Source organism: Leuresthes tenuis, unplaced genomic scaffold (genome assembly GCF_036924035.1).
Source record: "Leuresthes tenuis unplaced genomic scaffold, fLeuTen1.0.hap1 SCAF_2, whole genome shotgun sequence".
Classification (NCBI taxonomy): domain Eukaryota; kingdom Metazoa; phylum Chordata; class Actinopteri; order Atheriniformes; family Atherinopsidae; genus Leuresthes; species Leuresthes tenuis.
The window spans coordinates 27700130-27714735 of NW_027325356.1; the positions used below are offsets into that span (position 1 = coordinate 27700130).

At 40.3% G+C, this 14606-nt stretch overlaps 1 protein-coding gene across 1 annotated transcript in view; it reads right to left on the bottom strand.

Annotated features, from left to right (window-relative positions):
* Positions 1-14606, bottom strand: part of fbn1 (fibrillin 1) — a 72052-nt gene that overhangs the window by 46862 nt on the left and 10584 nt on the right. The window contains exons 7-14 of the mRNA XM_072380916.1: positions 7379-7576; positions 6335-6460; positions 5174-5299; positions 4044-4196; positions 3698-3937; positions 787-942; positions 577-696; positions 359-484 (exon numbers count right to left, since the gene is read on the bottom strand). Of these exons, the coding sequence (XP_072237017.1) occupies positions 359-484; positions 577-696; positions 787-942; positions 3698-3937; positions 4044-4196; positions 5174-5299; positions 6335-6460; positions 7379-7576 (1245 nt within the window). The remainder of the gene's footprint in view (positions 1-358; positions 485-576; positions 697-786; positions 943-3697; positions 3938-4043; positions 4197-5173; positions 5300-6334; positions 6461-7378; positions 7577-14606) is intronic.

Sequence of the window (14606 nt, forward strand, 5' to 3'; positions counted from 1 at the left end):
CACACTGGCATTGCAAAGGCTTTAAAAGACTAACACAAGTTTTCTAAAATGACCCAAAATAAATAGATGCCTGAAACAAGCAAATATTAATAATATTCATTCTTTTGGAAAAGGGTTAGCAATATAAAATGCACATATTTTGTATTTAATGAGCTGAAACACACAAAACCACAAGTATGATCATTTAAATCCCACCTATCAAATGACATGCCTCCAGCAAGCATTCATATTAAATCACCACCTCCAACAGATCCATGGTTCATTAAACATTAACATTAAACATATTGTGGTTCTTAACACCCCCCTCCCCTTAAATGTGTTTCTACTCCATAAATGCAGATGTCAGAACTTAACAGACCTTGACAATTTTTGCCATCTGCTGAAATGTCAAATCCAGCATTGCAGACACAGTGGAAGCTGCCTTCCGTGTTCACACAGCGGCCATTGTTGCAGATACGACCATTGGCCACACATTCGTCCAGATCTGGCAGAAACAAATGCACAAAGCACAATAAGCCCATACATCCTCTTAAAAGTGTCTGTATGTGTGTTTGTATAGAAGTGCGTATGTGTCACCCCGGCACTCTGTCCTGGTTGAAGTTGACTGGAAACCAGCAGGACACTGACAGATGTAAGACCCAGGGGTGTTCACACACTTTCCGTGTGCACATGGGCTTTTCTCACATTCATCATCATCTGGAGAGCAAACACAAAGTTACAAAAACTTCTTTGTCTAACTTAAACTTGATATCATAGAAACCGGCACCACACTCTTTCAAAACTTACCGATGCACTCGCCCCTTCCATCCAACCTGAATCCCATGTTGCACTCACAACGATATCCTACGCCTCCCGCCATGGGGATACATCGGCCATTCAGGCAGAGGTTGCGATAGGCCTGGCACATGTTGGTGATATTCTGTGTTTGGATTATGACAGGACCTGACAGAAACAATCAAATTAATATGTTACCAATGAATCATAAAGTGAAAAGACTATTCACTACCAAAGAAATTTGGTCCAAACAAATTTGAGGTACCACTTACAGATAATTCTTACATAGCAAACAAAGTAGTATAAGAATAGTGAGATCTCACTTGCCTGCAAAAGCTTGGTAATTCATAAGCATGCGGCCTTACCAGGCCTATTTGTATTCTGCATTTGCACTGTATAAAGATTTGGTATGAGCCAAATTATTCAAATTTAGGTTAAAATGATTGATTTAAACCCCACCTGTCGCCCGATGACCACTCCAGACCGACAGATTAAGCGGGAATAGAAAATGGATGGATGGATGGATAGATGATTGATTTAGATTAAAAAATGCAACCAAAAGTGCTTTACAGAGCAGAGGCAAAATATATGTATACACACATACATGGACAAATAAAAGATTTAAATAACAACTCTAAAAGGCAGCCTGCAAGGAGCAATATAATAGTTAAACATAAGCTCTTCTAAACAGGTACATTTTATTCCTAGTCTTAAAAACAGATTTTTACAGGTTTATCATTTCGTATCCAGAAAGGAGGCTGGTTCCACTAGTAAGGAGCCTGATAGCTGAAGGCTCTATTTGGGAATTCTGAGGACCACAAGTAAACCTACTCTCTGAGAGCAAAGACTTGTAGTAGGATTATTGGGAACAAAAAGATCTTTAAGGTAAGATGGAACTAAGTCAGGGCTTTAATGTCATAAGGAGGATTTCAAATTCTCCTCTAAATTGTACCAGGAGCCAATGCAGAGAGGCTAACACAGGTAAAGTGTGATCTCTCTTGGCAGTAGCAGTCAGTACTCTGGCCACTGCATTCTGGATCAAATGGGATATTTTAAGGAAGTTATCTGGACACCCAGATAAAATTGCACTGCAGTAATATAGCCTAAATGTATTGAACGTGTAAACCAGTTTTTCAGCGTTTTGGGATAGCATGATCCTGATTTTGGAAATGTTTTGCAGGTAAAAGCAGACCACTCTAGAGTTAAATATAAGAGTTAAAAAGCAAATCCTGTTTAAAATTACTCCAAAGCTCCTCACAGTAGCACTGGAGGACAAACTAATACCATCCAGGAAAAGTCAGGGCCAAGAACAAGGTTTTCCAAGCCTTCATATGACAGAAACAAGCTTGTGACTTCAATAACCGATTAGTTTCCTGACTTTTTAATAGACATAAAGAGCTGGGTGTCATCAGCATAACAAATGAAATGTACGTCATCTTTCATGATGATATTTCCTAAAGGGATCATATGTAGACAGAACAGACCCCTATGGAAAACCATAAATAACTCTTTTATATGTGAAAGAAACACAGTTTACATTAACAAACTGAAATCTGTCAAATAGATATTACTTAAACCAGTCCACAGAGGTTCCCTTGATCACAATGTTAAGTCCAAGTATTTGTATGTTGCTGTGACCAATGGTGTGAAATGCAACACTAAGTTCTAACAAGACAGAGACAAGAACATTGTCAGAGGCCTTCAGGAGGTCACTTGTAACTTTAACTAAAGCAGTTTCCGTGCCATGGCAGACTCTAAGTCCAGACTGCAACTGATCATACAAGCCATTGCTCTGCTAATCAGTGAATAGTCGATTTAAAACAAAATTTTTTTGAAGGATTTTTAAAATAAAAGGAAGGTTAGATCTTTTTTTTAACTTTTTAAGCTATGGTTTAATTACAGCTAACTTACAGCTGGTACAAAGCCATTCAATACAGATAGATTGGTTTGAAGGAGTAAAGAAGTGCTGATAAAGAGTAAAACATCATTTTACAACCCAGTTAAACCAATAAGGGAGAAACAGATTAAATAAGGGTCAAAATCCCCAATTTTTTTTTGTGAGATAAAACAAAAGAATTATGTTTTTTCTAATTGACACAACTATTTACTACTTTAAAAAATTTGATGAATATAAATAATGAGCTGTTCTGGCCCCGTGCAAGGCTTTCCTATATGTTGTAAAACTATCTTTTCAGGCTAAGCAGAATTCTTCACACTGATGGAACCCCTTTTTCTTTACAATTTTCTCATTTGTTGTTATATGATGTGCAATTGTGTAACGTACCAAAATGAATACCTATCATGAGCCAATTCTTCTTTCCCTAATAGAGCGACAGCATCAGGAGTGAAACACAGAGAGACTGCAGCACTGTCAACCACACAGTCTAGTTGCATGGGAGTAAGGTTTGGGGAAATGTCTTCTATAGCATTCAAATATGGAGATGTAGGCAACAATGCTAACAATTGTTTCTTGAATCTGGACACAGCATTGTTAGAAAGACATCTGCAGAAATTATACAATATCAAGTGTGTAACTGTGGCATTATGTGGGTTTTGTCACCATCTGAGCAGTAGTGAGACTGCCATTCCTAAAATCAACATGGATATTGAAATCCCACACTAATAATCCTGTCAATATTAAGATATTTGTGGTCTACAAATGTATCCAGAAAATTTCAATATAAAATAAACCCATTCTGCAACATATTTGTTGAATATTTTTAAAGCAGCTGTCAAGGTTTTCTATCATTAGCATGTATCTAACTAGCTCAAGGGCAAGCATGGGTTGCTGTAGCTCAAAAAGAGGATCTGGATAATCCAGACACAAGACTGTCAGGTTGAGCAATGCACAATTGCGAGTTCACCTGTGCGAGTTCAAAACTACTTTGACACAACCAAAGAGAAGCAGAGAGTAAGAGTATACCTGATGGAGGAGGCTGTATAGGTAGTTGTCCTGGAGTTTGACCCGGTATGTTAAATGGGACCAGGCCTGGATATTGGATGGGAACTTGACCGGGAAACACTCCAGGTATTGGCCCAGGAACTGAGTCCGGACGTGGAACTGGGTAGATGAATGGTATGTCCGGAGACCCAGGGACACGACCAGGTATCACCACCTCTCTGTTATTATCAAGTGTCTGGATGCACAGTCTCTGGTACTCCTCTAAAATGAGCACATTAAATATCAAAGAAAGGTTTGCTCGGTATTGAGACATTGAGACTCATGAGAAAGTAAAATTGAAAAGCATTGTGATGATGAGGGACTCAACCTGTTCCACGCATGGGGCACATTTCAGGGGTGGAATTGTCAGACCAGCAGCGCCCACTATCACAGCAGCACTGCATTTTGGTCAACAGCTGCGAGTTTTGGTTGGCACACCGCCCGTTCAGCAGAGAAGCGTAGCAGTACCCACCACGAGCATCTGTAGGAAACAACACAGCATGAAATCTCGTGCTGTATGGAAAATGGCCTGTGCTGTCTACATGTTAAGAAAACTGGCCAGAGAACAATCAAAAAGTAGTTGTTGTTTTATAAGAGTTTCCATCATTTGGAGGATGGAAGCCATTTCCAATAGTCATCATTTCATATTTATGAGCGCTGCTCCTTGATCCTGCAGTTTCTGGCACTGTGCACCAGCATGACTCACACTAAAGCTCCCTATTAACATAAATACTTCATGTCTTGTTTCACACTCTGCTCATCCAAGATATTCGGCGAGAGAACCTGACAGACCATACCGCTGAGTTTTGGTCAAGTTCGACACAAACTCAGAGATAGATAGAGTTGGATGGAGGTAAAAGAAGTTCAGTCCTTATGGGTCCAGAGAAGTGGTGTTACTGCATGAAAAACTAAATGTTCGGCACAACAGTTTTCTGGCACGAAGGACTCAGACATTCCTTCTGCACAAGCATGCTCTACTTGAAGCGGGGGGGGGGGCAATGTGACTGTGTATTTTATATGTGCATGCACACAAGTGTAAGAATGTGCACAAATGTCTAATGGATTATTGTTACCCAAATTCTTCCCTGATCTGTTCGGAGTGAAACTGTGCTGGACTGGGGAGCACTACAGCTTTTCTTTTCTGCCTTTTCATTCTACTTATTCCAAAATGTCCACTGAGTTCACTTTACCACTCTCATCACATGCTCCTCACTCTTTGAAGAGAGTATGGCTCATTGTTGTGGAACCACAAACAAGCAAGTGACTACTGACCTAAATTCTACCAGCTGGAACGTTGGATAGATTTCAGTACGTTCTGCTCTTAATGCCAGACATAGAAGGAACCAAAATGATGTCTCTTATTTGATCTCTTCTACCAGCAAGAAGAAAAAAAAGCAAGTAAAACCCAGCTGATTATCTTTCAGAGTGGTATGACAAGCAGAATAGTCGGGAACTCACCTATGCACCTGGATCCATCAACGGAGCTGTAATATCCCTGAGGACACTTGCAGAAGTAGCTGCCTACAGTGTTGGAGCATTCACCCAAACTGCATAGACCCGGAATGTTTGTACACTCATCCAGATCTGAGGAGAAAAAAGAAGAGGTCTACAGTGTAATTAAACTTTTAAATAAAAACAAAGTAAAATAAAATTTTAAAAAACTTCAAATGTGAATGTCTTCACCACTAAAGCACACGTTGGCTATGAATATGGAAATGAGACATGGTCACAGGATATTAAATCCAGGGTCCACTGCAGCTGTTCCTGCGTTAGGACCGTTTTCCATAAAGTGTTCAAAATCAGACACAATGTCCTTTAAGAAATACTCTGTAACTTAAACTCGTTTGAAATGTCTTTTACACACTCCAGAAGTTTTCCGGCAATTATTACTGGGCATAAACTAGTACATATTTTACTCTGAAAACGAGTGCCAGACAACCGGAGTCAAAGTTGGTCTGGAAATCGTCAAATTTGTGTCTTAATGAGCCAGTATTTTTCACAGGCTTACTGTGAGCTTTTTTATTTTTTCATATTTGCAAGCGATGAAGAGAGAAATCTTTTAGAATAAATGGTTCTCTTTTTTTTGGATCAAAATACTACACACACCGTGGGTCTCTCAGAGGCCACATTTGAGAAAGAAATAAGATAAAATTAAAACATAATATTTATGAAAGTAAGTCAGAAGCTGATAGTTAACAATCTTCAGCTGCTAGAAGTGTCTTTTTAAAACATACATGACAACATAATCTTCCCTCATTTCCTCGACGTTTGATTTATGTGCAGTGCAATAAATTGAGCTGAGAAACTTAAACATATAGCCGGAAAGAAAACATTTTAGGTCAGCAACCTCACATGTGAGAGCAGCAAAGCTGACAGAATACTGGGTGCCACTTTGGTTTAATTAACCTTTTTCAAGGGAAGAGCAAAAAGTGCCTTATGTGTGGTCTTCTCCCCACAAACTAATAATCAGAATGCCACGACTGAGGTGAAGTAAACCACATAGAGACGGATGTGGTATTTAACTCTCCCAACTTTTAAAATACTTTTAAGAATACTCTTTCATTCAAGCTGACACTGGTGGCACAGCTTTACCATGATGCCTTCTGGCTTAATCCTTACCTTCACATTTCTGTGAGATCTCGTTGAACTTGTGCCCAGCGGGGCATTTACATTCAAAGGATCCCACAGTGTTGATGCAGTTTCCTCCTTGACAGATTCCAGGGATAGCTTGGCACTCATCCACATCTGAACACAGAGTATACAGTTTATAACTAATATTCACATGAACAAGATCAATGACGTGCACACCAACTAATATTTATACACAAATATACACAACACTGCATGTGCATGGACAGACACTGGGTCTGTTTAACACTCAGGTTCTGATTATTCTTTGAAAGTGACAAAGTAGAGGAAGAAGAATGTGTCCTGAAGGAGGAGCTTAAACCTGAGGGAAGTTGACCTCGGAAATGTATGCATGTATAAAACACAGGAGTGTATATAATAAAACAGAAGGTTAAAGGGTTAATCACATGACATGACTGATGTTTATGAAGATAAACAATGACACTATGATGTCATTGATTAAGCACACCAGGTTTGAAATCTACTATTTTGTGAGTTATACTGATGACTTTATTAAATTAATTTAATGAATTTGACCAACTAAAACGCAGCTTTCAAGCTGAAAACCTACAGGAGGCTGTGACCTGATGCAGTCTCAGAGTACTCCATGTTCCTCTGGTTCTGGCTCAGGTCCGCCTCCCCTGCAGAGGATCTGACGTTGTTGGGTCTGGAGCAGGGCTGCCTTACCAAAAATGAGCTCTCCCACGTGGCACTGCCACTGACCCGTGTTACTGACTCTGACAGTGCCGCCACAGCGGGTGTTTTAGGGCATTCCATACACATGTGGGAGGCACTGCCACCCACCCCAATTTAACCCAATTAGAACTAATCCTCTGGTGAGGGGATGGTGGGTAAAGATGAGGGGATGGCAGAGAAAGAGGGCGAGGGCAGACAAGAAGGCAGAAGGAGTTAAAATGGGAAGAAAGGATAAAAGCAGCACTTTACTGACAGAACGAGAGGCGGGGGAGAGTGACAAAGAAAAAGAAAGATACGAAAACAGAAAAAGAGACAGAGACTCTGAGGAACAGACTTTACCTTGGCACGCCCCGGTGCGGTGGTTTGGTATGAACCCTCTTCGGCAGGGGTGAGGCTGGGCTGGGCACATCTCACAGGGGTGACCCCACGCCCGCCCCACTGTGGCACAGCACAAAGTTTTTGTGCAGACAATGCCTGTGAGCTGGCCTTGACACATCTGGTTATTCACCGAGGCGAAGCATGGCCCAGTGCGGTAGTCTGCAGAAGTAAACCAGGAGGTTGGTCTCTTTACTTCCAGTACAAACACAAGAAATTTAGTGGATTATAGTATTTGGTGACCAGTCGAACATGTAAACAGAAGTTGAAATCATTTGTGAAGTTTCTTAACCAACACTGTGAAAAAGTAACCTTTAGCAGAGCTTGAAAAAACCTGCGTAAATTACATGTGCAGTGTTGATGCCACAAACAAAAACCTTCAAACTCAAAGTAATTTTGTATGACTTCTATAACACACTCACATAACATGATGAAAGTACCTCAGAGTGGACAGGAACACACTCCATAAATAATACATTGTTTGTTCTTGATTTTTTCAATCAGCTCGGCCCTCAGGTGCATTGTATGTGTGTGTGTGTGTGTGTGAGATAAAGAGGAGGTCTGGAAAACCTTTTAAAGGTGTGTGGGCGGCTGTGGAGAGTAAAAAAATACACCCAGACAAAGAAAAATCAGTCTGCTGCATGTATTATATGATCATTGGCTATTAAGTTACCTGTGTTGTGTCGTTGCAGAGAAATGGCAAATGTATCATGTAATTTGCTGCTATTTGTTATTTTTCAAGTGATATATGATCCAAGTGGGATAGATCATTATCCCTAAGGCCAGCTAATGCTGGCTGGCAGGGCATGTCTATGGAACATAGAAGGTGATTTCCACACAAGCTACAGCAGCCGAGAATTAAAACAAAATAGCTTTTAACAAATAGTATCGCATGAAGAAAGTCCCTTCATCAAGAAGGTTTTTCTCTCCTCCCTCTCAAACTGCTTTAAACCTCAGTCCCCTGAGCCGGCTGCTTGCATGCATCTATCCCCTCACATCATTGTCTCTCCAAACACCACTCCTTAGTTACAAACTCCCAACTGATTCAACAAAATCACTGAATCTTATCAGGTGAAGGATTAAAAGATGGTGAAACACAGATAGGGACCGGGAGGAGGAGAGAAGGAAAAACACATCACTCCCAAAAGAATCTGGATGTGATCCAAAAGCAAAAATCATTTCCACATTTCACAGCAGACAACAGACAGCGAGAGGAAAGAGGGAGACCAGTTCCAACAGTGCAGTCGTTTAAAACAAACGAGACATTGTGCGTTTCCCGTGTGGACCTAGGCCCAGCCCAGACCCGTCACGTGCACCACAGCCTCCACGGTCTCTCTGCCTCTGGCACCAGCCCTGTGTGAAACAGAACTGGGTCATCTTTCTTTCTCTTTCTCACTCCCTCCTGCTTAGGCTCTACTGGAGACCAAATGCTTTTGATTCTTTGTCGACTTCTCCTTCCACCAAGAGCTGGAAATGAACTAAGTGCATATAACCAAGTACAATTTGGAAGAAACTGTATTTTACAAATTTTCCAACTTGGGAATGTTCTGCACAATCACATACCTGAGGGAAATGTCCCACTTATAAATCCACTTCATTAACTTAATAACAACCACAAAAATATTACTATATCAATTCTGATTCTGTGGCACATTATTGTGGAGCTGCAGTAATGCAAAAACTTTACATTGTACCTGCTACACCAGTTATAACAGTTACATAACAGAAAAATGTAGCAATCTACCAAATGTGTGTTTCACTTTCTATCCTGAAGTTAAGAATACCGATACCATTCTCAGGTCTACATAATATATGAAGTCAACTGAATAGTTAGTCAGCTTGCATTAGCACTAGGACAACAACCAGCCAGTCACTATCTAAACCTCCATGTTTCCTAAATATTCATGATCATAATAAAACTAACAGTCCTCTGGATCCAGTTTCATATCTAGCCCAGTCGAGTTAGTTTACGGATAGAGCATATTTCTAAACACCAAACACTGACTAGAGTAGATCACATTGATATAAAAAAGAACAATCACAAAAACCACAGACAAATATAAGAGGAAATAAGTGAATGACAAAAGCATGGAGTCTCAGTATAAAATCAAAGATGAAATGTGATCAGTGTTTTAACAATAACAATAGAAAGGCAAAAGAACAAGGACAGATCTTTGGATAGGTTTTAAAGACTTGTGATGACGTGTAGTGTGTGAGACAAGCAGTCAAAACCAAACAGCAGAACATTTCCACTTTGGAGTTGCAGATTTAAATGTTTAGGGTTTCAAACAAAACCAAACTACGGAACCATTTCCCTAACCGAGTGGGTGGCTAACTTTCAGGCCTCTTTTTTGGAAAAAGATATATCAAACGTTAGCAGTCAGCGAAACATCAGCCAGTCCCTGCTTTCTCATCTCAAACTTGTCCAAAATACTGCAGTTCAACTTCTGACAGGCACACACAAGAGTGATCACATTTTACCATTTTGCCTCCAAGTTAATCTAAGAACTGATTTTAAAACCTTCCTGTGTGTTTCAAGTAATTGAATAGATTAGCATCTTCTTATCTCTAAGATCTTGTAACTTTAAACATTCAAAAAAAGATGGATTTAAATGGATTTAAGATTACTTTATTGTCATGTTATTCACACAAAATTACTCTCCGCATTTGACCCATCCAGGTTGGCACCTGTTCAACACACATGCACAGGGTCACACACCCTCATGGAGGCAGATACCATACATTGGAACGGTGGGCAGCCAATTACATCTATTCTTTGGCATTTTAATCGGACAAGTTTATGACTTTTGATTATTTTTGTTTGAATCCATCTGCTTGGTTTGTGTTGCTTTTACTAATTCAGCTTTTATTGTTTTACTCATATTCTTTCAGTTGTACAGCATTTTGGTAAACGCTTGCTATCTTTAACTATGCTTAGAAATAAAGATTCTTGCCTTATTAGTGATGTGCAAGCATACTCAAGTAGACGGCTCATATTATCTTGGTGCATTTCTTTAATTTCAGATCAATGTAAGAGTCTCTACAGTTGTTTCGCTGCTCTCATTTTCTTCCAGCATGTGTGTCTGTTTCTCAACTGCACTGCTCTGTATGGCTCTACTTCACACCATCCAGATATGCAATCATGAACAGATGCCAGATCCTGGTCACAAGGATGCTCAGTGTGTAGGGAAACTGCTCCAGAGTTAAGATTGTGCTTGAGTCACGAGGAAAAACCAAGTCACTGTGATGTCACTAAATGGCTTGTGAAATTCTGTTATTAATACCTCGAGCTCTGGATTTGGTCGTCACTGTCAGTGTCTGTCTGGAGCTACCAAATTTGGACAAGAGGGTGGGGTGGGAGAGTGGTGCTTGAATGCTGGTTGGACAAAAACATGTTACCTTTGAAATATATATATTAAGAGGGATCACCAGAACATAAGAACCATAAGACAAACGTATTGAGTCAGTATTTCAAGACAGAAACTGATGCTCTCTTAATGGGATTCCACTGTAGCTAAAAGTTTTGGAGTCAGCACCTAGTGGCCATCAGTGGTATTAAACTTCAAGGTAGTTCTGCATAGGTATCAGGACAGCAGACTACTTTATCCATTGTTTTATACAGTAGGTGCATGAGGGGAAACCAGAAATGCAGACATACAGCTCTGAGTGGTGCTTATACTTATATCCCCCGATATATAGTATATAACCCTATAAAAGAGCAATATTAGTAACAATAAGAAAAACGTGTGGGGTCATTTTGAAATTATTTCTCAACTGTATAGTATTATCTTAGCACTGTTTGTCGCACATGACGCATAGTACATTCATACAGTTTCACAGCTGAGTAGATGGTGGTGTCGAGCATTGTCTCCTCAGTAAGTTACTAACCTGTTTGTGAAATACATTTCTGGAAAGTTAAACAATGGCTAACCCACTTTGTTGCTGCTTTCTCATGCGGTCATTCGCCACACTGAACAGCCAATCGAGCAAGCTCTTTAAACGACAGCTGCAACAACAATTCTACTACTTGAATCTGACAATGGCAAAGGGGTACACACTACAAAAACACAAGAGCGACAGATAATCACAGATGTTCTAGACGTGCCCAATGTCCGATTGTCGGTTTGGTGTCTTTTCAACAAAGTGAGCTTTAAATTATGTGACAAATTATGCCCCCCTTTTTGAACAATTTGACTCAATTTTCTGAGGTCTTATTAAGACGTAAGAGACGGGCTTTGGTCAAAATACGTGTTAGTTTAAGCACAGTGGCTCTTGTCTCAACCCTGTTTTCACAGCTGTCTATTGAGAGTCTGTTTGGTGAGGTGGGGACTTAGCAAGTGCTCAACTCTGCCCACAGTCTGCCTCTCTGGTGAGGTCAGCTGCTACTACCTCTTGCACCAATTGGACCAAGTTGTCTGATGTAAAGTGGCTGCTGCACATGCATCGTCTTTCACTAACTCTTACGGGAACATTCCCTCAATTATAATTTATCCACTGGGCCTTTATATCATCTGAGGCTGGTGGTAGATGTAAGACGCATGCTCCACAGTACAGCTGTCTACAGTACAGCAGGGTGGACGCCAGCGGGCGGGGCTCAGAGGTCAAGGCTTAGCAGAGGAGGTAGATTAAACTTGACGAGTGACATAAATTTGAAACGAAAATCAAAATCGCTCATTAAATTAGGAACTTTCAAAGAAAGGGGCATTAAAAAAATGCAAGGGTTGTGTTTTTGGAGAGTTTTACACTTACACTTTACCCTGACTTCAGACACACAAACATTCTCTCAAAAACAGAAAAAAGGGACTTTTTCTATAATAAAACAGTAAACCAGTTATCAGATATCATCTGTCTACATAAAGCCGGCACCAACAAAGCAACACTCTATTTAGGAAAAGCAATTACAGAAACTATGGAAAGTATTCACATAGTACACATCGGACATATTCCAGCCTATCATAGCCTCCTTTGAAGGAGAGCAAGTATTGAAACTCAAACATCTGAGAAAGGAATAAAGTAAATACAAGCACAGCACTTTAACAGTCAGCTGAGGTAAACAGGGAGAGGCGGACAGCTGTTGGGTGAAAATTGTGTCATTTTATTCGTCATCTTTCTGTCTCTGTGTACTGCATACAGCTGGGGGATCCACCCATGTCCTGTACATCTGAGAGTAATCGCACGTGTTCACACACTTAAACACACACACATGGAATGTCAGCTCATTTCAGCCACGATCTGGCCAGCAATGATCTCAAAGCATGCCGAAACTTACAGAAATGTTCCTCCACCGTTTTTGGTTTACTGTTCTACTTTTGAAAAAAATGTGGGAAACATATTATCGTAGCTTCGGCAAGCATGTATCCACATATCGTAATGGAGAGCTTGTGTCTGTGTTTAGGTGGAGGTGCGTTTACTGGAAGGAAGCCCGCTGGAAAGTGGGTCAAAAGAGCTTCCTTGAGTGATTCAAGAATTTATTGACACATCAAAAATCTTTCACTTTTTCCATATTATTGCAGATGATTCTCATTAAAGACATCTTGCACGTATTTACATGAAAATAGTTTTTACCACTGTATCTGTGTATGCATGCGTTTGTGTGATTTGTGCTTGCATGCACGCATTTTGGGGTCATATATCTGGGTGGGGTCTTCCCTATTGGCAGGTCATCAGGATTATTCCATTCTCCCAGAACTAACAAGTTAAACATGCACTAAAACACAAATGGAGACACACACTTGTTTATCTATCTACTGAGATTTGCATTGGGATAGAACAGGGGCTGATAGGCAAAAGTCAAGTGAGGCATTAAGAGACAAGAGAATCCCTTGGCTGACTGACCGACTTCCTCCTGGTGCTATACTTGCTGATTTTTATTTTTTTTTGACTGTGTAGCTCACGTGTTGCCACGTTTCAGGCCAGTCTTTCACCACCATCCCAAGTGAACTCAGTGGCGTCATAGCAAAATCTAGATTTTATTGCTCTGTTGTTAAATGACTCTGCAGAAGGAGGAGAGAGCCTTGAAGGCAGCAGCACTGTGCCTGCTGCATTCTCACAAATGTCACATTCCAACCTAAATCACATTTGTAGCCAACAAAGAACACGTTGATGTACAAGTCAGCAGTGTCTGGTGACAGGATCACTGGTCAGCAGATAACCAGTCACTTGGGCAGCATACAGCTCTCCAGCAGTGATGTGTTCGAGACCTGAGAGCAGCAGGATATTTCTACATTCAAGAAAGCCCCACAGTCCTGAGTGCAACTACTTCTCCCCTGGCCAGATCACATGTTTGTGGAAAGCTCGTGTTTTTGTTAATGTGATAAGATCAAGCCATAATGGGGTATGGTTCTGTAAATTACATTAAAAACCGAGTGGGGTGTGCAAACACATGTGTTTCATGCATGTGCTAGTGTTTATGTGAGAGCACAATGTCTTTCCCCTGGGAGGTGATGGATCCTTGCCAAGGAAATTCCAGTGAAAGTAACTTAGCCCAAAACGCCACTGGATCCACATGCCTACATTCTCTACCTCTCTTGAAATAACCAAAGGTAAAATGAAGGAACAATAGAATATGGGTGGGTTACAAATGTATGTTATTGATCAATTTATTTAGAGCCATTTTGAATGAAAAGGGAAAACAAATCTAGACATAAAATTGAACAAAGTTATAATCACCTGTACCTGAAAACCAAACATGTGGACAAAGTGTGCTGCTTTCGCTTCAACAGGCAACTATGTGCCAAATGGAAACAAAACAAAACAACAACAACTTGGCGGTGTAGGTCAAGTCCAAGTTACATTACATACAAGATACAGCTCCATTTATGAGCTTCTTGCCAATCTTGAACATCCTCACACCAAAAGATTTAAAAATAATGGTGCATCAACCACTATGGGAAATCCTTGTGATTGTCAAGGCAAGGTGTGCTATCAAGAAGCAATGTGTCATCTAATGTGATCTCACCATTGACATGTATACATTGACAGCCTGAGCCTGTTTCTGTGATACATCAATGTGTCCGCAATATTGGTCAGGGCAAGACAGGGCATTAAACTAACACGAAGTGAACAGGAAGTTTCCTTTTTACAGGAAAAAAATATGACAAGTTTTACATTTTCATGGGCATTTGCTTTTTATACTCAAACGTTTGCTCCTCAGTAACTTAACAATTAACCAATAGTCAATGACAGATGCTGA